We start from the raw sequence: 23249 nt of genomic DNA on the forward strand, positions 1-23249 counted from the left end.
GCCTTGGTGGCTCAGTCGTTGAGCAGCTGACTTGATTTGGGCTCAGGTCATGATCTCAGGGTCCTGGGATAGAGCCCAGCGTGGGATCCCCACACTGGAGTTGGCTGGAGGTTTCTCTCTCCCTCTGCAAACTGCCCCCCTCATGCACATGTGCTTTCTCTCAAATAAACATATCTTTTTAAAAAAGTTCTTGTTTTCTAGATTTTATTTATTTATTTGAGAGAGTGAGAGAGAGAGACAGCGCGAGCACAAGTGGGGGTGGGGGTGTTAGGGGAGGAACAGGGAGAGAGGGAGAAGCAGATTCCCTGCTGAGCTGGGAGCGCAGGTCGCCTGGATCCAGGGCCTCCAGGATCATGCCACGAGCTGAAGGTAGACCCTTAAAGGACTGATCCACTCAGATGACCTTTAAAAAAAAAATCTTAAAAAACCCAAATTCCCATTTTATAGATAAGGCTCCAAGAGAGTAATGATTTACCGAAGTATATAGTTTGTAATTATATATGGCTGATAAATGATGGAAACGGATTTTCCTAATTCCTCCCCTCTCTTGTCTCAAGCTCTGTCCTGGGTTTAGGAATCCAAGTGGAGATTTGGCATGGACAAGAGTTGGACTTCGAAGGACTAAGATGTCGAAGGCGCCAAGGCGCGAGCTGAAGTGGGACCCTGGCGCGGAAGAGGCTGCCAAAGGAAGGGCGAGCTACAGCTGTGATTGAGGGAACCGCTGGCCAGGCCTCCAAGGGAAACCAGGCAAGCTGCCCTCTTCGCAGCTCTGGGGCAATGGCATTCATTCCAAAGTCAGGCTCACCTACATTCTGGGAATTAACCCTCTTCCCCTTTCTGGCTATACCATGTTTCAAACCCTTAAGGGTTAAAGCCGCTCCCACGTGATTTTCCCATCGCCCAGGTAACTTGGGTCGCTGCTTTGTGCGAGAAAACATGGGAAATAATAAAAGCCCCAAACAATTTTTCAGTATGTGCACCTAGCCATGCACCCCCTCATTCACCCCCACCCTCCACAGGGAAGCACAGGGTAAAAGGTGCCCGGGGGAGGGGCTCTGCACAGCGGCAGGTCGGCGGGAGGGCTGCCCAGAGGGGCCAGTGGTGGGGGGCGCGGAATGGGGGGCAGCGCCCCTTCCTTCAGTCCCCTTCTTGGGCTCCGGGTGCAGCAGGTTCGCTGGGGCCCGTGCCCCAGAGAGTTAGGGGAGGAGGAAACAAGTGGCGTGTGGGGAAGCAGGCCGCACACACCTGGCGCCCAGTGGAATGAAATCTTAATTAATTATTAAACTGAGTTCCCGCGGGAGGGAGCCGGGCCGTGGCGGCTGGGCGGGAATGGTAGGGTGGGGGTGGGGGGCAGGGAGGAAGGGAGGAGGAGTGAGGAGTGGGCGCAGGGCGCCGCTTCGGCCCCGGGGGACCCCGGCCGGAAGGAAGCCGACCCTCCGTGCTGCGGGTGGGGTCTCGTCGCCGAGAGACAAAGTGCGTTGTCCGGCGCGCCCCGGGACCCCTGGGTGAGGGTGGGCGGAGAACGCCGCAGGGGGCAGCAGGGGGGTGGAGGGAAGGGGCAGCGGGCGGGACTGCCCCTTCCCTCGGGGTCTTGATCCCTAAACAGAAGCCGCTTGTTTTCCCAGGACTGAGGGAGGGAGCGGCGGGAGAGAGGAGGGGGCGCGCGGAGGGAGGGGCGCTGCTCGGGCTCCCAGACCCCAGCCCCGCTCGTGGGAAGGGTAGTGGGCCCCTGCGCGGGGCTCGGAGGCGGAGGGGGAGGGGGCGCCCAGACAATAGGAGCTTGTGCCTTTAAGGCGGGGAGTCCGGGAGCCGGCGGGGAGGGGACTTCTGGATCCGGGGTAGAGGGCGGCTGCGCTGGCCGGCTAGGAGGGGGCGCGGGCCGGGCGGACTGCGGACGGCGGGAGGGACGGCCGGGACGCGCGGGCACAGAGCAGGACCGCGGGACGGCCGGCGGGCCGGCCGGAGCCCGCGGGGGCTGCGGGGCGGGGGCCCGGGGGAGGCGCGGAGCCCGGCCGGCAGGTGAGCCCGCGCGGAGCAGGGGTCTGGGGCGGGGGAAGAGCGGCGGCGATGGGGTGTTGGGGTCTCGGGATGGGGGGCACGTGAAGACTCCCGCGCGGCGCCCGAGAGTTTTTTGTTGGGGTACGGAAGCGCGCGATGGGGAGGCTCTATGGAGGGGAGCCTGAGGCCGTTGGGGCTGGAGAGAGAAATCAGGGAGGGGATGGGGGGCTCCAGTCTCCCACCCTTCACTCCCTTCCTCCAACCGAATTGAGTGCCCAGCTGGCTGGGACCCCGGCGAAGGTTTGGGCTGGGGGAGGGGCTGGCTGAGGTTTTTGCAGCGGGGCTGTGAGGTGAGTCTCTGAGTTTGGGGTAGAGTGTGATTGTGTTTAGGGGAGGGGGGCAGTCCGGGAAGAGGGATGCCCTATGCCTGCAGGAGTTGCCTCCACTCCCCTAACCCCAGACCTTGAAATGAAAAGGGTGGTGTCAGGGCCTGCTGCAGGGGTCCAGGGGAGAGACGACTTGATTCTTAGCAGGGCCTGACTGAAAACCTAGACGTGGAAGCAGGGGGTGGGGACTCTCTCCCCATACCCTCCCCTTACCAGAACACCCCTAGGAGGTGGAAAAACCTCAGGGGGTTGTGGAAGTGGGAGCCTTCTGCAGTCTTCAGGGAGACCAAGGATTGGGAAAGGGAGAAGGCAGTCCTGGACCTCCAGATACAGGCCCTGGGGGAGGCTCCTCTACATCTGGAAAGGCCTGGAATGGAGGCCCTCTTCCCAGCATGGTGGGCGGTGCTGGCACTGAAGGGCCCTGCTTGGGCAGGGCCTTCTACTATGAACTATCTGAAGTCGTTTTAAATCCCCAGGAGCCTCCTTCTGCCAAGGAGGGCAGGGGCAGGGACAGACCGAGGTGGCCAGGAAGAGGTTTTGGGAAAAGCAGTGGGCAGAGCTATCCTTGGGGCTGGGCCTTGGCCTGCCTCAGACTCTGGGTCTCAGGCTGGAGAATCAGGGTTGGGAGGGACTTGAGGTCTGGGAGGCACTGGGCCTCCCAACTGCCAAGCTGAATGGATATGGCTCTGGCTGTGGGAGCCAGTAGTGTCTGGAGCAGCAGATCTGTGAGAGAGAGCAAGGGAGCAGGACCCGGGGGGGTGGGGGAAGGTCAGAGGCACAGGCTCAGGAGCCTGTCTTTAGGGAAGAGGGAGGTGGTCTGTGGTTTATAGTGATGCATTGTTTCTGGACAGTGAGGGTTGGGGGACCATATAGGGAAGTTCTGTGGCTTTGAACAGTGCCCTCCCCCTGTTCCTTGTCATACCAACCTAGTCTGGTGTGCCAGGAGTGCTGGGAGCCTGGTGAGTTCTTCAAGGTGGGCAATGCCCGGAGTGGAGCCTCAGGTGGGATGGTTGCAGTTAGTTGGACAATTAGATGACTCCGAAGCTATCCCCTTGGGGGGTCAGAGTGTTCTGGGGACAGTCATGCATTCTCCTGGACAGTGTCTGCCCCTTCCCCTGTGGGTAAGAGCCAGATGCTAGGACGTGCTTCCAGGAGGCTGGGAACACAGCCAGAAACAGGTCCTTTGGGAACAGAGGTCTGGGCCATTGCAGGGGGTGGGAGGGTTGCTGTGTGTGGTAAATACAGGGCAGGGGACTGGCGAGCACGAGGAGGCAGAATTAATAAGTAAAATGTCATGGTGGGAAGCCTGCTCACTCTGGGCTCTGTCTCTAGCAGCTCTGGGGACTGACAGCTGAGGACAAGAGGGACCGATAGAACTAGAACTAGGTGTCCAACTGGCTGGGGAGATGTGTAGATGACTTTCCTGTCTTTCTGTTTTTTGGACAGTGGTAGAATTTGGGTTCAAAGTCGTGGAGAGTGGGGGAAAGGAACTCATTTACAGAGCATGTACGATGTGACAAAATACTCTTGGATTCTTTCCTCACAGACATTATTTTTCCCATTTTACAGATGACGAAATTGATGCAGGGAGGTAGTAACATGTTCAAGGCTGTGCAGCTAGCACATAATTACTCTCAGGTTTGAAGCCTGGTCTTGCTCCAAAGATCAAGCTTCTAAAGAAGTATTTTGAAGAGCCAGGCCTCCTTTGGTTATCCATTCCAAACGCCAACCTGGCCCCAAAGTCTTGCATTTCTGATCTGTCCCTCCAGAAGGTGCTGTTGGTGGTGTGGTGGGGTTGAAGGGCATGCCACTCTGTGGGCTGTGGGAGAAGGGATGCTGAGAGAAGTTGGCTGAGGGTGAATTAGGGTTGGTTCTAGTTCTAGTTCTAGGGTGAAATAGAAGTTGGCTGAGGGTGAACTAGGGTGAACTGCACACTTTCCAGCGTGCAGAGAGGTCCCTAGTCTGCCTTCTCTTTTGTGGGCCTCTGGGTGTCTGCTTGAAGCGCCACTTGTCTGTCCCCCCACCCTGCCCCATGTCCCCTAGTGAGTACAAAAGTCAAGGCTGCCAGCTCTGAAGGTTTCAGTACAGGGAGCCCCAGGGTGCCCTATGGGCACAGAGGAAGATGACTGTGCTCTCATCCTCTTTCTCTGAAGCTGGGTTTAGCCACGAGGCGCACTGCGGGTGTTGTCCTGGAGTCTTCCCCATCGTGGTTCAAGGCGCTACCCTTCAGGAGACCTGCCTGAGACCTGGGGCGGATTCAATGGCCCAGGATCTCCGCAACTTGGGCCAGCCACACAGAGCTGTTAGGCACCTTGTTTTCCTTTCCTGTCAAATCTGTGCCCCAGGTGGCCACCAATGTACCTTCACGGGGTTTTGGTGAAGATCAGGTGGAATTAGGCATGTGAGAGGACCTCAAAAAGTTTAAAGAACAGAGAAAAGCATCGTCCAGCCAGCCGTTCTAGGAACACTTACATAGATTCAACCAGGTGCGGCAGCTGTGGCTGAGAGCAAAACGGACCCAAATCCCTGCCTTCATGGAGCTGACATTCCAGTGAGGAGAGACAATGAGCAAATAAGGAAAATAAATGGAATGGCAGTTGCTGATAAGAGCTATGGAGAAAAATAAAGCATAAAGCTGGGAGGAGAGATAGGGAGCTCCAGGAAAGGGGGTTGCTATTTTAATAGCACAGTCAGGGAAAGACCGATAAGGGGACATTTGAGCTATGACCTGGACGAGTTCTTGTATCGGACAGAGGACATGGTGCGCACAGTAGTCCCAGGCCGGCCATGCGCGGTGTGTTGGGGAACAGCAAGGAGGCTCATAGGACTGGAGTGCAGGGAGGAAGGTGGAGAGTCACAGGGTTACAACTCTGTTATTTATTTCATATTAGTTGCTCAGTGCCAGTGCCCTTGAACTTGCTTTCTTCTCTTTTCTTTTCTTTATTTTAGAGAGAGAGAGTGTGTGTGCTGGGGTGGGGAGGGAGAGAGAAAGGGGGAAGGGTGAGGAAAAGGGAGAGAATCCCAAGCAGAGTCCCCACTGAGGCTGGAGCTGACTTGGGGCTCGATCTTACCACCCTGTGATCATGATCCGAGCTGAAACCAAGAATCAGATGCTTAACTGACCGAGCCACCCAGAGGCCCCCACTTAAGCTTTCTTTTTTGTCTTTTCGATGTATTTCTTGGGGCTTTAGCAGGAGTCGGGCTCAGTACTTGGTGCTGGGGATAAAGTGTAGAGCGAAATAGTAGCGATCTGGATCCTCATGAAGTTTATAGTCAGAGGGGTGGGGACACACGTTGAACAAGGGGCAATTTCAGTATAATTGTGATAAGTACTATGGAGGAAACGCAGAGGGTAAATGGGGCAAAACGCAGTCTGGGTGGAGGAGCTGGAACATCTTCCCTGAGGAAGTTCCTTCTAAGCCTTGAACCGAGGAAGAAGTAGAATTTGGCCTGATACAGTGTGTGTGGTGCGAGTGTGACGGGGACCGATGTGGAAAGAGATTCCCTTTTGTATAGAGGTCACCGGTTGGCAGCTCACAGGCTGAATTCATTCCATAGACGTGATTTATTTGGCTTGCAGCATTGAAAAATGTGAATTACTTGCCAACCTTTTCAAAATCAGGAGCTGTCATGTTTAAATGTACACTTTATTCCAGCTTCTGTTGAAAATGAGAGGCTCGGGCTCCACCGGGATGCCGGTGGCAGCTCTCTGCTAATGTGGGGGTGCTGTGTGCCCCTGCCATGCGGGGTGGGGGGCACCCCGTAGTTCCTGTGGCATCTCCTGAGCCGGGCGTGCCTTTGCTCATTGACACAGGCGTTTGAATTTGTCACCTCCCACGAATCAGTGCTTTTTAGGGAAGAGGTGATTGTTGAAGTGTAGTGCTTGGTGGGGGGGAGGTCAGGCAGATCTGGGTTCGAATCTCAGTTTTGACACCTCTGTGGCTCCTTGATCTTGGGCCAGTTCCCTCCCTCCATCTGTGTCCAGTTTCCTGGCCTGTTGAAGGGGGCCACCATCGTCTTCCTCCCGGATTTTACGTGAGTGATGTGGCATCTGGAGGTCTTAGCTTGGCAGTGGAAGTGCTCGGTTTGTGATAGTTGCCGGCCGTGGTAGGGCGTGATGGTGGCGTTAACACCAACTCCATCCTTTCTCTCAGCAGCATGTCGTGGTTTAGTGGCCTCCTGGTCCCCAAAGTGGATGAACGGAAAACAGCCTGGGGTGAGCGCAATGGGCAGAAGCGTCCGCGCCGTGGGACCCGGACAGGTGGCTTCTGCACGCCCCGCTACATGAGCTGCCTCCGGGAGGCCCAGCCCCCTAGTCCCAGCCCCGCCGCTCCCCCGCGGTGCCCCTGGCAGGATGAGGCCTTCATCCGGAGGGGTGGCCCGGGCAAGGGCACTGAGCTGGGGCTGCGGGCGGTGGCCCTGGGCTTTGAGGACACAGAGGCAACGGCAGCAGTGGGGGTGGCCGATGTGGTGCCCGACGGGAGCCCCAGGCGTCGGTGGTCGTGCTGGCGGCGTCTGGCCCAGGTGTTCCAGTCCAAGCAGTTCCGCTCGGCCAAGCTGGAGCGCCTGTACCAGCGGTACTTCTTCCAGATGAACCAGAGCAGCCTGACGCTGCTGATGGCCGTGCTGGTGCTGCTCACAGCGGTGCTGCTGGCCTTCCACGCGGCGCCTGCCCCTCCGCAGCCTGCATATGTGGCCCTGCTGGCCTGCGCCGCCACCCTCTTCGTGGCGCTCATGGTGGTGTGCAACCGGCACAGCTTCCGCCAGGACTCCATGTGGGTGGTGAGCTACGTGGTGCTGGGCATCCTGGCAGCTGTGCAGGTGGGGGGCGCCCTGGCGGCTGACCCCCGCAGCCCCTCTGTTGGCCTCTGGTGCCCCGTGTTTTTCGTCTACATCACCTACACGCTCCTGCCCATCCGCATGCGGGCGGCTGTCTTCAGTGGCCTGGGCCTCTCCACCCTGCATCTGATCTTGGCCTGGCAACTCAACCGCGGGGACGCCTTCCTCTGGAAGCAGGTGGGTGGTCCGGGAGGGGGGCCTTGGGGCACCCGGCCGGGAATGCCAAGGGGTCTGGTGATCCAGGGTGGGTGGGGTGTGGGTCACAGGTGTCCAAGGGGAGGGGCGCATGACAGGAGGCCAAGTTTCAGGGGCTGGCTCCCTCTGGGATCTGGAGCAGAGGGAGGGCTCCCCAGACAGACGCAGGCCCCAGTGTTCAGCTCTTTAGCCGGAGGCCCTTGAAATAGTGGAGCCCGAAGATGGGAGGGAGCACCCGATGTGGGAAGGTGACGTTTGATGCCAGGGCCTGGGCTGGGCCCAGAGGGCAGTGTTGGTGACTTAAGGCCTTGGCATCTCTGGCCCCAAGTTGATCCCTGAGACTCAGGCCCTGGTGCTGTCCCTGTAAAGCAGCTCCAGGTGGTGACCTGGAGGGATCAAGCAGGGTTCTGATAGAGTTGGCAAGGGAGGAGTTGCTTCTCTTCTGGACTGAAGCCATCTCTGAGAGGACAGGGAGGGTGATGAGTGGGATCAGTTTTCTCTGGGGCCGGGCATGGTTTAAGTGCAGTTGGGCCGTGGAGAAGAGCGACATCAGGTTCAGGTCTCCCCACCATCCCTCTGAGCACCAGGGCTCCGGCAGTCCTGTCTTGAGGTTCTCTGCCCATGCCAGCTACTGTATCCAGGTTCTCAGTGGGGCGTGGGGTGGGGCCTGCCAGCATGATGTTGAGAGAGAAATCAAGGCTTGGCTGCAGGCAGACCTGCTTTGTCCAATGGACTGACTTCTTCTCTGTGAGATCTTAGACAACGAGCCTCACTTTTCCCAGCCTTCATTTCCCAGTCTGTAAAACTGGGATAAAAATAGTAGTTACCTCATGATGGCGCTGTTAGGGCCCCACCCTCTCCCAGAGCAGAGTAGAACCTGCCAGGGCAGGGCTCTTACCTGGGGTAGGGAAGTGTGGGAGTGCTGTAGGGGATGGTACCCAGGGAAGGGCCTTCCCAGAAATCCCTTTCAGAGAGACAAGAGCATGCGGAGTCTGCCATCTGAGGTCCTCCCTGTGACGAGGGAGCAGAGCCCAGGACATGGTGCCTAGCTGATCCTTCAGGGCATAGCCCCAACTAACATACCTCATGACCCCTGATTTTGAGGGTGCTGTCCTCAGTCTTGCACAGGTTTTGAGGGAGTCCCACCTCTGCCTTGCCTAGGGCTTGTGGCCTATAGCCCACCCTAGCCCCACCCACAAAGAGGAAGTTGCCTGGGGCTCCCAGGGTGAGAAGCTGGGTGCTCTGGCATGAAGCCCTTCTCCACCCAGCTTGTGCTCTGGAACAGAATGTACCTTTTTAAAAGTAACTTTATAGCCCATTTGTTTGTGGAGCAGGCACCCACAGGGCAGTCTGACCTCTTAAAGGGCCTGGGTCTTTCTGCCTCTGCTAGCCCCCCGTTTGTCACCAGGGTAACTAGCACCCTGGGCTTTGGAGTTGGACTACCCTGCTGGGGAAGGAGGAGCTTGGAGGTGGTGCCTCCCTTCCCTCCCCACCTTCTCTCTGGCTGGCAGGGGGTGGGTGAGTGTCTCTTCTCTGCTCTTAGCTGGCATGGTGCCCCGGCCCAGGCACAGGGCCTGATCGGGTAGGCGCAGCCCCATGGGGACCAGGACTCTGTCAGCCTCCTGCCTCCCCAGGGGCTCCCAGTTGCAGCTTGACCCAATAGGTCTCAGCAGGCACGTTCTTAGGGTGAGCAGGGAGAGTCAGCCTCCCCCGTGCCTATTCTCGGAGCCAGGGTCGCCCATACACCTTCTCTGAACTGAGAAGGATTGATTCCCTGTGTCCAGTGGCCCATGCGTGTCTGGATGACGTGGAGCCGTGGCCTCCTTTCTAGGCTCCTCGTGCAGCCCCTTTCCAGATCCAGCCCTGCTTACGCTCATGGGAAGAAACCTTCGTTCTCCTCTGACCCCTCGTTCAGACACACTGAGCAGTTTCACCCAGTGACCCCGGCCCCGCTTGGAGTCTCCCAGGGTGCCCTGGCATCCCTTTTTTCTCACAGTTGGATAGGGGTCTGCATACAGATCTATTTTGGTCTCTTGTCCCCCTTCCCCTTCCCTTCCCTGTGACTCACTTTTTCCTCTTGGGCTCCTGGGGCCAGGAAGGGAAGTTGCCTGGTTAACCCCCTCCTTCTCCCCTACTGGGGGCTATTCTTAGAAACCCCTAAGGGAGATAGTGTGCCCCCCTCTTCACCCCTGCTGCTGGGAGGGAGACCTTGGGAGCTGGACTGGGAAGGAAAGCTAGGCGGCCAGTCCTAGAGGGTCAGAGCGAGAAATAGCTTAGAGGTTTGCTGAACTTACCCCTCCGTTTTACCTAAGAAAAATGAAAGCTCCCAGAGATTAAGTGACCTGCCCAAGTTTGCAAGACTAGTTCTGGTTCTGGGCAAAGCCCAGAATTCCTGGCTTCCAGTTGGTGCTCTTTCCCTCCCTTCTCCCCAAACCAGAGCCCTGCCCCAGCCAACTCTGGGGTGGAGCCACAAGTGCCGGGTTAACCCATGAATTCCCAGAAACACTGATGCCAGTTTTCGTTAGACTTGCTCTTTGGTGAGAGCTACTGATGCTGAGGAGGGCTGACCATCCTGAGATTGGGCTCCTAAGGCATCAAGAATTGAGGGTACCGGGGCACGGTGGCAACCCTTCCCAGGTGGAACATCATTAGTAGAACTGATGATTCCCAAGGCTGGGCGGCAAGAGTTTGCATGAGTGGAGGGAGTAGGAATCTTGGAAATCAAGAATGTACCGTGCAGTAAGGTTTGGACACAGGCTTTGGAGTCTTACTGTCTTGGATTCAAGTCCCACACCAGCTACTATTAGCTATGTGATCTTGGACAAGTTACTTAGTTTCTCTGTGCTGGAATGCCTTACCTTCCAAAATGAGGTACTGTTGTATGTTTCATAGAGTTAGGAGAAATCCATTAGGTACTGTATAAGAGGTAGCTATGGAAGTCAGGATGACTGGTACCTGGGTGGCTCAGTCATTAAGCGTTCTGCCTTTGCCTCAGGTTGTGATCCCAGGGTCCTGGGATCAAGCCCTGATTCGGGCTCGCTGCTCAGCGGGAAGCTTGCTTCTCCCTCTCCCATTCCCCCTGCTTGTGTGCCCTTTCTCACTGTGTCTCTTTCTGTCAAATAAATAAATAAAACCTTAAAAAAAAAGAAGTCAAGGATATTAGACAGCCAACAGATTAGCTCCAATAATAGTAATAATAATAATAATATCAAGTTATGTCAGAGCAGGGAGGGATCTTAGACATCTTCTTATTGTCCTCTCTCGAGGTTCTAGATGAAGATACAGAGGCCCAGAGAGATGAGATGACTTGTCCTGGGCATTCATAGGGGGGTATAGCGCTCAAGTCTCCTGAGTGTTGTCCTGTGAGGAGAACCACGTGCAGAAGTTGCTGCATTTGTTCTTTGTCGGAGTTGATGGTGGGGCAGGAAATTGTAGTGTACTAGACACCGGCCCTGTGACCCCCCCCCTTGCCTCTGCTGCCAGGAGTTGTGCAAAGGTCCCATTTCTAGCTGTACAGTGATCCAGGAAGGGGGCCAGAATCCTGTGGGAGAAGGGGGAAATGTGTCACAGGGGTTGGGACGGGGACAGACAGGGCACAGGATCCTGGTTTCCTCCCTGAGGGAACACATCCCCAGAGAGCCTGGTAGGTTGCACCTGTGCGTTGTGGGGGTGGGGTGGTCACCATCTGCCTCCGCCGCCCTCTTGCAGCTGGGCGCCAACATGCTGCTGTTCCTCTGCACCAACGTCATTGGCATCTGCACACACTACCCGGCGGAGGTGTCTCAGCGCCAGGCCTTTCAGGAGACCCGTGGTTATATCCAGGCCCGGCTGCACCTGCAGCACGAGAACCGGCAGCAGGTGGGGCTGCTCTCACTGTCCGAGGCCTTTCTGCTCCCCACCCCCCAGAGAACCACAGACTGGGTCCGTTGTCCCGCTCCATTTCGCGGAATGAGTGTGGATGGTTCCCCTGATGGTGTGTCACACAGGCCCTGGATGCTGGGGTTCCTGTGCTGCCTGAACGAGGGGTGAGGGGACGGGTAGATGGGAGCACCAGTGAAGAATGAAACATATGTCTGCTGTAGGTGGGGCGATCCAGAAGGGAATCTCAGGTCTCCAGAGGGCTTTGGGAGGGCACTGGGGTGGTGGAGGCATCAGGAGGGATCACAGTATGAGGCCGAGAAGGTAGTGGTACCCTGTTGACACCACTGGTCTAGGAACGGCTGCTGCTGTCCGTGTTGCCCCAGCATGTTGCCATGGAGATGAAAGAAGATATCAACACAAAGAAAGAAGACATGATGTTCCACAAGATCTACATCCAGAAGCATGACAATGTCAGGTAGGGTGGGGGTGGGAGGAGACTGAGAGGGATGGGGGTCCTGGGAGTCTTTGAGGGCCAGGTGGTCCTTCTATCTTCTGCCACTGTCCACAGCATCCTGTTTGCGGACATTGAAGGCTTCACCAGCCTGGCATCCCAGTGCACCGCACAGGAGCTGGTCATGACCCTGAACGAGCTCTTTGCCCGGTTTGACAAGCTGGCTGCGGTGAGGGGGTGGGGGTTGGGGGGTGGGGCGAGCCTAGCCTTACTGGGGCAGCCTGATGCGGAGGGGACAGATGGTGACTCAGTGAGGGTGTTGGGTGGGCAAGAGAGTGAGCGACTCTCCCCAACTCTCCCCTTTAGGAAAATCACTGCCTGAGGATCAAGATCTTAGGGGACTGTTACTACTGTGTGTCGGGGCTGCCGGAGGCCCGGGCAGACCATGCCCACTGCTGTGTGGAGATGGGGGTGGACATGATCGAGGCCATCTCGTAAGCAGCGTTCCTCGCAGGCTTCCTGAGGCACCAAGGGCGCCTAGGCCAGCTCCTGTTGTCTACTATGTCCTCAGGACTTTTTCTCAGTTGTGGCTATTTCTCTGTCTTGGAGCTCTGTCCCCAGGGAGGGGACTGGATCCTTCTTCAGCCTGTGCAGCTTAGATCCCAGCCAGCCCGGCAGGCTCGGGGAGCCAGCGTGAGGGGATCTGGGCCGGTGTGAATGCTGGCTGAGCAGGTCTGAGGGGAGAATGGTGACTCCTCCCTTCCTAGCTCAGTTCCACGGGATGCTGCAGGGCCACAGCTGGTGAACACAGTTCTCATTTGTCCCTGAGACCCAGGCAGCCTTGTGCTCATGTCCAGCCAAAGGCTGTAGTCCTGTGCCCTGCGTCTGTGTCTGTCCCTGTCTGGCTTTGAGGGGAGTAAAGGGCCCGAGCTCTGGAGCGGGGTGGTGGAGGAATGGGGGGGGCACAACGACTGTGCCAGGAGCTGAAGTGGAGCCGCCTCCTCCCAGGCTGGTGCGCGAGGTGACAGGTGTGAACGTGAACATGCGCGTGGGCATCCACAGCGGGCGTGTGCACTGTGGTGTCCTCGGCCTGCGGAAATGGCAGTTCGACGTGTGGTCCAATGACGTGACGCTGGCCAACCACATGGAGGCAGGGGGCCGGGCCGGGTGAGTGTGGGGGCTGGGTGGTGAGGGGTGGGAGCAAGGTGGCCAAGCCCCGGTCTCACCCTCCTGTCCCTTCCCAGCCGTATCCACATCACCCGGGCCACGCTGCAGTACCTGAATGGGGACTATGAGGTGGAGCCAGGCCGTGGCGGTGAGCGGAACGCATACCTCAAGGAGCAGCACATCGAGACCTTCCTCATCCTGGGAGCCAGCCAGAAACGGGTCAGGACAGGGGGTGGGCAGGCAGGGAGGAGGGCAGATGTGCGGAGCAGACAGACCTCTGCTCTGGGCCCTTTTTCCGATCATGCGCCCGGCTGCCTTCACAGAAAGAGGAGAAGGCCATGCTGGCCAAGCTGCAGCGGACGCGGGCCAACTCCATGGAAGGGCTGGTGCCACGCTGGGCGCCTGACCGCGCCTTCTCCCGGACCAAGGACTCCAAGGCTTTCCGTCAGATGGTGAGCGGCTGCAGCACTAGGACTCGAGGCCTCATTTTCCTGACGCTCTGTGCCCCGCTCCCTCTTCTGTTTTCCTTGTTCTGGGTCATACATCTTCATGTATGACGTCTGGTATTGGTGGCAGGAGGGATGACTTCATACCCGGGTCCCAAGGCCCCTAAAGTATGGGGGGTGGGGATTCCCCGCGCACACTGCTGAGGGTGGGGAAGGGATGATGAGGGCGAAGGTGGTCTGCTCTTCACCTCATTTGCACACTTTGTTCCTTTCTCCAGGGCATTGATGATTCCAGCAAGGACAAGTAAGTCAGGGTTATTGAGGAAGGAGGGAGGAAGTGAAGGGGAGAAGGCGCTTACACCCTGGGACAGGGCTGTGGGGAGCCGAGACCACCGAGACCCCCTCTTTCCTGGACCTTAGCTGTGTCGTGTGGGAGCAGGGACCACACACCTACCTGCTCACTCTATTCTTGGGTGCTGCCCATGCCCGTCCCTTCTCGCTGCCCCTCATGGGGCAGTGCTCATGCTCCTGGTGAGGCTCTGTGGTCTGCCCTCAGCCGGGGTGCCCAAGATGCCCTGAACCCCGAGGATGAAGTAGATGAGTTCCTGGGCCGCGCCATCGATGCCCGCAGCATCGACCAGCTACGGAAGGACCATGTGCGCCGCTTCCTGCTCACTTTCCAGAGAGAGGATCTTGAAAAGAAGGTTTGGGGGAGCTGAGGACAGAGGGACGAGGGCTGGGTGAGGAGGGGACGTCCAGGCAGGGAAGGCCGAGCACAACTGAGGGAACAGGAGAGTTGTTTTGGGAATGGGGCGGGGGATGCCACAGGGCATAGGAGGGATTCCTCTCAACCAGGCCCCACTGCTCCCCCTCCCTGAGGCCCCTGGTAGTGCCCTGCGGCCTCCAGGACAGAGCCCAGCACCCAGCTCAGCCTCCTCTCCCTCAGTACTCGCGGAAGGTGGACCCCCGCTTCGGAGCCTACGTCGCCTGTGCGCTGTTGGTCTTCTGCTTCATCTGCTTTATCCAGCTTCTCGTCTTCCCACAGTGAGAGCCCTGCCCCTCCTCACTCGGCTTCTCCTCCCTCCACCACTTCCCAGAACTTTCCTAAATACCCATGCAAGCTCGCGGTCCCTGGAGCCCCCACCCTGCCCATCTGGGGAGTGGGACAAGGATGCCCAGGTATTCCAGAGTAACATTGTTCCCGGCCTCCTTCTGCCGCAGCTCCACCGTGATGCTTGGCATCTATGCCGGTATCTTCCTGCTGTTGCTGATCACTGTGCTGACCTGTGCCGTGTCCTCCTGTGGCTCTGTACATCAGGGGTTCTTCCAGGGCTGGTCGGGGAGGGCTGGCTGGGCTGGGGGTGGTGAGGAGTTCCGCGGGAAGTGGGAGGAGGCGGCCAGGCCTGCCCCGGGCCCCATCCCTGGTTGGCCTTACTCCTTGGCTGACACGGTCTCTAACTCTCTGCCCTTTGCCCGTCTGCAGCTCTTCCCCAAGGCCCTGCGCCGTCTTTCCCGCAGTATTGTCCGCTCTCGGGCACACAGCACTGTGGTTGGCATCTTTTCAGTCTTGCTTGTGTTCACCTCTGCCATCGCCAACATGGTAAAGGTCCAGTGGAAACTCTCTTACCCTGCGTCTGTGCCGAGCACTGCTCTGGGCTCTGGGGGTAGGCAGAGGGAGAAGACCCACGTCCTGCCCTCTGAGAGGTTAACTCCAGTCCTTCTTTCCTTGTTTTCTGTACCTCCTATCACCCCTCTACGAGAACTTTGACCTCCAGGGTATAAAGCACTGGGACATGGCCCCTGTAACTGCTCCCCTCCATGCTTTCCCCCAACTTTTGCAGTTCACCTGCAACCACACCCCCATACGAAACTGCGCAGCCCGGATGCTAAATGTGACACCCGCTGACATCACCACCTGTCACCTGCAGCAGCTCAATTACTCTCTGGGCCTGGACGCTCCCCTGTGTGAGGGCACCGCACCCACCTGCAGCTTCCCTGAGGTGTCCAAGCTGTGCTCTGGCGGGATGGGGTGGGGGGCGGGCCTGATCAGTGCTAGTGATTGACTCCTCTGCATCAGGCCTGGTGATGGGCACTGGGGGCCCAGATCTCACCAGAGTCCCTGCTGGGGTAGCAGCCAGGGACCCGAGTGTGGTGTAGAGTGGGGTGCGGAGGCTGAAGGAGCTTTGGGTGTGAGGTTGTGGAGGGGAGCACAGGGCTCTTTCTGCATGGGGTCGGGGTGCCGTGGCTTCTTACTTCATCCAACACCGCCTCTGCCGTTGCCCCCTCAGTACTTCGTTGGGAACATGCTGCTGAGTCTCTTGGCCAGCTCTGTCTTCCTGCACATCAGCAGCATTGGAAAGCTGGCCATGGTCTTTGTCCTGGGGCTCATCTATTTGGTGCTGCTTCTGCTGGGCCCCCCAGCCACCATCTTTGACAACTACGACTTGCTGCTTGGTGTCCATGGCTTGTGAGTTTATCCTCAGCCCCTTCAGTCCCCTAGGAGCTTCCTGACCCTGCTGGTCACTCTGGTGCCCAGGCCTCTTTGCCCTTGGAAGGCTGCCACTCACCCCCTCACCTATGGGGGAAAAGGAGGCCGTGGAGGAGCTCCCAACGTATGACTCCACAGTCACCCCAAGGAAACTCCAGTCCTGGGAAGTCCCTGTATCTTTAGGCCAGACATTTGAAAAAAATTCCCTATCTCATTTGCATGGTTCCTTCGTAAGCATTTTCTTAACCACCTGTAGGTCACACAGCTGCTTGATGGCAGAGCCCAGGCTGGAACCAGAACTTCTGACTCTTTTTTTTTTTTTTTTTTTCAAGATTTTATTTATTTACTTGACAGAGAGAAATCACAAGTAGATGGAGAGGCAGGCAGAGAGAGAGAGAGGGAAGCAGGCTCCCTGCTGAGCAGAGAGCCCGATACGGGACTCGATCCCAGGACCCTGAGATCATGACCCGAGCCGAAGGCAGCGGCTTAACCCACTAAGCCACCCAGGCGCCCCAGAACTTCTGACTCTTACTTAGGGACACCACACTGACTTTTTCTCTGCAAACCCCATCCCTTGTGATGTGGGGCCATAGCTTGGTGTGCTGGGAAAAGCCTCTGGAGTCACTTGGGTTTGAATCCTGCTCTGCCGCTCATTAGCTGTGTGACCTTGGACGGGTGAGTTAATGTCTCTGAGCCTCAGTTTCCTCATCTATAAAATGGCAGTGGTGCCCGCATCACAGGTGATTGTAGAAGTGATGGCAACTCAACATTTGTTGAAGCCTTACTGCGCGCCAGTGCCATGCTGGGCCTTTTGTGCATGTTATTTAGATCACATCCCTCTTTTACTGATGAGAAAACAGGCCTAGACTTAAGCTGGTTGTTCTGGGTCACAGGGCAGGGAAGTAGAGGAGCTAGGAGTGGAACCTTCTCTTAACCTCTGCTCTTAATGAGTTCCTGTAGGCCAAAGTCCTGACCCAAAGTCCAGTGAGGACTTTGGCCTACAGGAACTTTTTTAAGATTTCGTGCTCTGAGTCTCCCCTCCCCTCTGCCCTCCACCCAGCAGCCCAAAGGGAACCCATGACTTTGTTTCTTGTATCTTCCCACCAGGGCTTCTTCCAATGAGACTTTCGATGGGCCGGACTGGTGAGTGAGGGCTCTGGGGCAGGGAAGGGTAGGGCTGCCGGGCCTCTTTCACACACCGAGCTCACCTCTGCTCCCCCTCAGCCCAGCTGCCGGGAGGGTGGCGCTCAAGTACATGACCCCCGTGATTCTGCTGGTGTTTGCGCTGGCTCTGTATCTGCATGCCCAGCAGGTGGAATCAACTGCCCGGCTGGACTTCCTTTGGAAACTGCAGGTGGCCGAGGGTGCTTCTGGTGGACGGGGAGGGTCCTGAGGACAGAATCTGGGCTGAGCCAGAAATGCAGCTCGTTGGCTGGCTGAGGCTCGGGCTGCCCAAGCCTGCTCTGGCTCCAAGCCTTCCCCGTGCCCATCCCCTAACCCCAGCCTTATCCCCTCCCTGCCTCTTTTACCCCTTTGCCTGTTCTTTAGGTCTCACCTGTCCATGCCTTCTTCTCCCCCCCGATTCCCTCTGATGGCCGTCTCCAAGCCTTGGCCGCCATACCCACCCCTCGTGAATGTTGGGCAGTGGGTGATGGGTGTGGTGTCCACAGGCAACAGGGGAGAAGGAGGAGATGGAGGAACTGCAGGCATACAACCGGAGGCTGCTGCATAATATTCTGCCCAAGGACGTGGCTGCCCACTTCCTGGCCCGGGAGCGTCGGAACGATGAGCTCTACTACCAGTCGTGTGAATGTGTGGCCGTCATGTTTGCCTCCATTGCCAACTTTTCTGAGTTCTATGTGGAGCTGGAGGCAAACAATGAGGGCGTCGAGTGCCTGCGGCTGCTCAATGAGATCATTGCTGACTTTGATGAGGTACTTGTCTGGTTGGCTGCTGCTGGTGGAGCAGCTGGAGGGACTGGGGGAGTAGGGAGAACTTTGGACGGGAAGGCCAGGATTGGAGGGGTGGCTGAGGGGGAAGGGAGTTTTGACGGGACCCAGAGATGTTGGCGTCAGGGTAAGGGTAGGTACAGTGGAGACAAGGCTGAAGACCCACCAAGGTGTCTGAGGTGGCAAGGAGGTCGGCCTCATTGGGGCAGGGTTGTCACTGCTGGGAAGCAAAGACCTGAGGATCTGTGGAGAGAACAGGCTAGGTACCAGCTGGATGTTACTGAAGGCGGAGGCAGTAATCCATGGGCAGAACCCCACAAGCCCGAGAAAGCAAGATGGGCCCCCGAATAGAGAAAATGGAAGCAAGCCCGAGGGGGTGTCCTGAATATCCAGGTCAGGAAGGGGCCATTCCTGACTGTTCGGGGGCCAAGGCACTTCTTCACTCTGGTGCTCAGTGGTGCTCAATTCCCCATAAAGTGACAGTCAGTCACATAAAGCGCCTGATGGCTAATAGCCCTTCTGGAGTTCTGGATTCTGCGAGGGAGCTCATGCAGCTGAGCCAAGCTGTGAGCACCAGTCCTGGCCAGGGGTTCTGCCGATTGCCTGGTGAAGAGGCCTGTGCTCCTGGCGCCTCTGTCCTGCCTTGAGAACAATAGCTGGAAGGCGGTGGCTCCCTCCCTCAAAGGAGGGAAGCTGCTGAAACAGGGCAGGGAGAGGAGGCTAAAGCCCGGCAGGAGTGAGCGTGGGGCAGGGTGCGTGTGCTTGGCCGCTCTGCCACCCAGTGTGGCCTCCCTGTGCCGTGCAGATCATCAGCGAGGAGCGCTTCCGGCAGCTGGAGAAGATCAAGACGATCGGGAGCACCTACATGGCGGCCTCAGGACTGAACGCCAGCACCTACGATCAGGCCGGCCGCTCCCACATCACTGCCCTGGCAGACTATGCCATGCGGCTCATGGAGCAGATGAAACACATCAACGAGCACTCCTTCAACAATTTCCAGATGAAGATTGGTGAGATGGCCTGATTGCCTGGCAGCTCATCCCAGGGCTATGTCTGGGGGAGGCCGAGGAAGCGGGCCAGGGACGCATGGCATCCCGGATGCCCCGTCAGGAATCCTCTGGGATGTCCTTTTCTCCCACCTCCTGTCTCGTCTCATGTTTAGAACGGAGATCGTTTGTAAAGGGCCTACTGTGTGCTAGGTACTGTCCTAGACATTTTAATCTTCATGTTATCATCCCCTTTGACAGACAGAGACACTCAGATTAAATAACTTGGCCAAGGTCAAACAGCTGGTGGGGGGGGGACTACCCTGGGATTCAAAACCAGGTTTAGTTAAGCTCCAGTACCTGTGCCCTTCCCTATGGCCAGTCTTGTAAGAGGCACTTCCTCTCGCCTGAGCTGGGAGCTGGTGGGCGGGAGGAGCGGCTAACAGCATCACTCTGGTTTGAATTCTGGCTGTTCCACTTACTGGCTTATTTAGCACATTGCATCCTAAGGCTGGCTGTAAAAGGGGGACGATACGTACCATTTAGGGCTGTTGAGGGGATGAAATAATGGCATGCAAAATGCTTCCCAGAGGGGTTGGCACAGAGTGAGCATTCAGTGGATTTAGTTACGGCAATAACTGTCTCAACTCAGGGGAGCTCTTGGGACATGCCCAGCTCTGCCATTCTTTACAACCGGGACGCTTGTCGCTTTGTCACTTTTTTCTCTCAGTCCTTCTAAAGGTTCCAGGAGGTGGGAGGATTCCCCGGGCTGACCCTGGAATGTCCATTAGTCTCAGTTTTTTGCTGCTGTTCCCATTGCAGGGCTGAACATGGGCCCAGTTGTGGCAGGCGTCATTGGGGCTCGGAAGCCGCAGTATGACATCTGGGGGAACACAGTGAATGTCTCTAGCCGTATGGACAGCACGGGTGTCCCTGACCGAATCCAGGTGAGGGGGATGTGAGCAGAGGCTAGGAAGGGTATGGGTCCAGAGGGCTTCTACAGGTCCCTCTCTAAGGTCAGCGAGGACAGGGGTAGGGTGGTAGAGTTCTGTGATTGGGGTGGGGTTTGGGGGGGGGGACTAGCATGATTAGAGAACCCCTGGACCCCTGCAAATGTAGCAGGAAGGATCCCAGGCTAAATGGGTTCCCTTCCCATTCCTCAGGTGACCACGGACTTGTACCAGGTTCTAGCTGCCAAAGGCTACCAGCTGGAGTGTCGAGGGGTGGTCAAGGTGAAGGGCAAGGGGGAGATGACCACCTACTTCCTCAATGGGGGCCCCCCCAGTTAGCAGGGTCCAGCTACCAATTCAACTGTCAGGACCAAGGTGGGCATCTGAGTGGACTCTGTGCTCACTGGGAGGAGCTGTGGCAGGGGGCACCAGGCCTCCAGACCCTGCTGACCACAAAAGGGAACAACACCCCAGTAGGCTGTGCTTGGACCACACTTGCTAGTCTGCCCTCAGGCTGGTGAACAAGGACACCAAGAGGATTATGCAAGTGACTTTACTTTTCTAATTGGGATAGGACTGTTGCCTCTTCCTTCCTTTCTTGGGAGCAAGGGAGGCAGCAGCTACAGAGGCAGCAGGAGCCCTCCTGCCTGAGGGATTAAAAATGGCAGCTTGCCAAGCCTGTCCTTCCCCTGTCTGTCTGGGCAACAGACTCAGGGCTGGGCCCTTTTTTCCCTCTTTTTCCTGGGAATATTTTGTACAAAGACTGGGGCAGGCATGAGAAGTGCCTATTCCATGCTTGCCTCTGCTATGCCTGCATCCCCAGCACTGGCCTTGGGTACCCCACCCCAGTAAGGTCTCCCTTCTAGGCACAGGGCGGAGGAGGGAGATGCTCTGGGGACCCAGCTCTGTCCGTATTTCAGGGGAATGTCTCCATTTGCCAAATCCTAGTCCCATGATCTGTCCCCAAAGGGGAACAAAGGGACTTTTGACAGCTCAGATTTAGCCCCGGTTCCTGCACAGCTCCAGGGAAAGGGGCATCTGGCCTCATTGGTACTGTGAAAACGCCCAGCCAGAGAGCGAGCATATGTGTGGGAATTCAGAAGATCAGGAGTTGAAAGTTCACCTGCAGGTGCCAAAGAGAGCAGGCCAGCCAGGGAGTGGGGTGGTACCAGACTCTTGATCTCAGGACCCCCCTGGGGTCATGATCAGGTACCTCTGCCCCTGTGCACTCTTGCTGTCTGCTGGCAAGGGGGCACAGAGCATCTCTACCCATTCTGTTGCCAAATAGAAAAGGGTCAGGGCATGGAGGAGGATGACCCTGATCACAAACCTGTCCTCCCAAGTCTCTGGCCCTGGGGAGGGCCTGTGTGTCTGTGTAATGCGTGTGCATGTCGGCCTTTGTGTGTGTATCTGTTTCCCAGGTCTGTGTGTGTCCTTGTGCTCCTCCTCAGCTCTCCACCTGGGGTTACCTCTCTCCTGTGGGCCTCTGTCTTCTGGGAATAAGGCAGGGTTTCTGATTTCAAGGGACGAAGAGAGATGCCTACGTTGCACAGGAGTGGCATGGGGTGTGGTAGCAAGAGGAAGGTGCCCCTGGGGAGAGCAGTCCTTTTTGTGCCAAATCCCTAAGTGCCATTTGGGGGCCGCATGTGCAGCACGACTGTCTCCCCGCCTCAGGCAGGGACCCAAGCGCCTGCTTGAGCCTCCGTGCTCCCTGCACTTGAACTGTCTGGGGTTTGGTGGGCAGAGGCTCAGGAATTTCCTGGGTTCCCCATCTGGGGGTATACTTTGGGACAGAGGTAGCATGGGGTCTCTCTGAGGACCCAGATACTGGTACTAGGGGGTGGAGCAAGGGAACCTGAAACTTGGCGTTCCACAGCCTTCCATCTCAGTCTAGCATGTTCCTGGCTTCCCAGTCCCCATGAAGCCTGTAAGGGCTAGGAGGAGGATTGGAAGGTCGGACTCTAGATTCCCTTCCTATATCTGCCTTCCTTTTACTCCTTTCCCTGCAACCTCCTTGCCTCAGGCCTGAATTAGTTGGTGCCTTGGTTTCTCTGTCTGTACCAATTTAAGCCAGAGCCATTAGCCTGCATTTGAAGATCATTTTGTCTGGGAGGTGGTGAGAGAGACGGAGGAGAGAGGGTCCCAGAGTTACTGGGTTTGGGGAATGGAAGGGGTAGGGAGTACTTTTGCCCTTCCTCGTGCCCTTTCAGACTCCCGCTCCTTTCAGAGACCTGGTTTCGGCTCAGATTGCCTCCCTGAGGGATCTTCATGCATCTACCAAATGGGCCATCAGGCACTTCATTAGCCATGGCAGGAGGAGGGCGCAAGACTAGTTGGTCTGGACAGAAAATCCACTTCCTTTCCCTAGCCATATCCCTGGATAGGAAGGGACTGCTTGGAGCCCTAGGGTGGGGTGAGGATGTAAGGAGACCAGAGTGGGAAGACCTCAGTCTTCGGTGACTTGTCTTTGCTTCTTGCCAAGTGGGAGGGGCCTGTCCACACCCTGACTCCCCATACCACAGTGCCAGCCATGCCCTTCTCCTGGGCTACCATCGTCCCCTTTCTCACCAGATGTTGGGGAAGTCAGTGAATGGGAGGCCCATGGACTTTGGTTTTATAATGTAACCACTGTGGGGGGGGAGGGTGGTGTATCATGTATTTCCGTGAAATATTTAATATATTTAAATATCAATAAAATCAAATTCTTTGTAAAATTCTTAGCTCTCTGAAGATGTTCTGGGCCCTGGGTTGGGTCAGAAGTGGCAGAGCTGGGTACAGGAGGTAGCCTCCTGCCGGAGGGCTCTGTGAGCCTTTTCCTCAGTGGATAGAAGGCTTCTTCTGGTTTTCTCGCTGCCAAGGTGAAGTTGCAGTCTTCAGAGAGCATGACTACTCTAGGCCCTTCATGAGGACCAGTGTGTGTCTTCCCAGACTTGTTATTCTGACACCTGCCATTCATGAGGTCAAGACCCCCTCGATGGTCTTTTCTGTATCCTGGCCCCTCCCAAACACCAGCTTTGGATTCGCATACAGCTGATCTCACAGGAATTTGGGCATGAGAATGACTTCCCTCTGCCTCACTCCCAGTGCACATGAGTGACTTCTGGTCCAATTTGTTTACTCTGTTTTTGTGATCCCTCCTCCCATTAGTCAGTCAGTGGAACCAGGACACCCTCTCCCACTTTTTCTTTGCCCTGCTTCCACAGTTCATCTTGCCCTTCCGTAAACACATCCTGCTCAATATAGACTGAAGTTTCTGTCACTAAGAACAGAGTGATCCATGAACCTGGAAAAGAGAGAGAGGGTCTCAGATCCGGCCAGGTCAGGCTGGTCTGTGTGGTGGTGTCCTTAAACATCACTTAAGACTGCCTCAGGGCAGAGAGGGCAGGGGCAGTGATAAGGAAGTATGGCTACTATAATGACTGGTGGTTGGAGGGTGGGAGGCAGCCATGAAGGGAGCAGAGGCATTCCCGGACTTCCTAGGAAAGCTATAGACACTTATCTTGTGCTTGCCCCAAAAGGCACAGCCACAAGGT

General features: G+C 56.9%; 2 protein-coding genes across 9 annotated transcripts in view; one reads left to right on the forward strand and one right to left on the reverse strand.

Moving 5' to 3' along the window:
- Window positions 1-611: 611 nt before the first annotated feature.
- ADCY6 (adenylate cyclase 6) lies at window positions 612-22430 on the forward strand. Of its 8 annotated transcripts, none has more exons than XM_059185504.1 (22): window positions 612-747; window positions 6542-7400; window positions 11127-11276; window positions 11633-11754; window positions 11848-11959; window positions 12097-12224; window positions 12739-12897; window positions 12975-13116; window positions 13221-13349; window positions 13622-13647; window positions 13900-14047; window positions 14290-14387; window positions 14565-14652; window positions 14827-14943; window positions 15185-15343; window positions 15632-15810; window positions 16939-16974; window positions 17056-17185; window positions 17502-17765; window positions 18586-18790; window positions 19589-19713; window positions 19930-22430. In XM_059185504.1, the coding sequence occupies exons 2-22, from the start codon at window positions 6543-6545 to the stop codon at window positions 20053-20055; spliced, it is 3501 nt and encodes a 1166-aa protein (XP_059041487.1). In that variant the 5' UTR covers window positions 612-747; window position 6542; the 3' UTR covers window positions 20056-22430. The 8 variants fall into 8 exon arrangements, 7 of the variants coding, with proteins under 7 accessions (XP_059041487.1, XP_059041485.1, XP_059041483.1 ...); XM_059185502.1 differs by lacking the exon at window positions 612-747 and adding an exon at window positions 1351-1473; XM_059185500.1 differs by lacking the exon at window positions 612-747 and adding an exon at window positions 1353-1505.
- The window catches only part of SPMIP11 (sperm microtubule inner protein 11), a 29060-nt gene continuing 28237 nt past the window's right edge, over window positions 22427-23249 (reverse strand). Inside the window, exon 4 of the mRNA XM_059185511.1 lies at window positions 22427-22999. Coding sequence (XP_059041494.1) covers window positions 22951-22999 — 49 coding nt within the window. The 3' untranslated portion in view covers window positions 22427-22950. The remainder of the gene's footprint in view (window positions 23000-23249) is intronic.

This window comes from Mustela lutreola, chromosome 8 (assembly GCF_030435805.1).
Source record: "Mustela lutreola isolate mMusLut2 chromosome 8, mMusLut2.pri, whole genome shotgun sequence".
NCBI lineage: Eukaryota > Metazoa > Chordata > Mammalia > Carnivora > Mustelidae > Mustela > Mustela lutreola.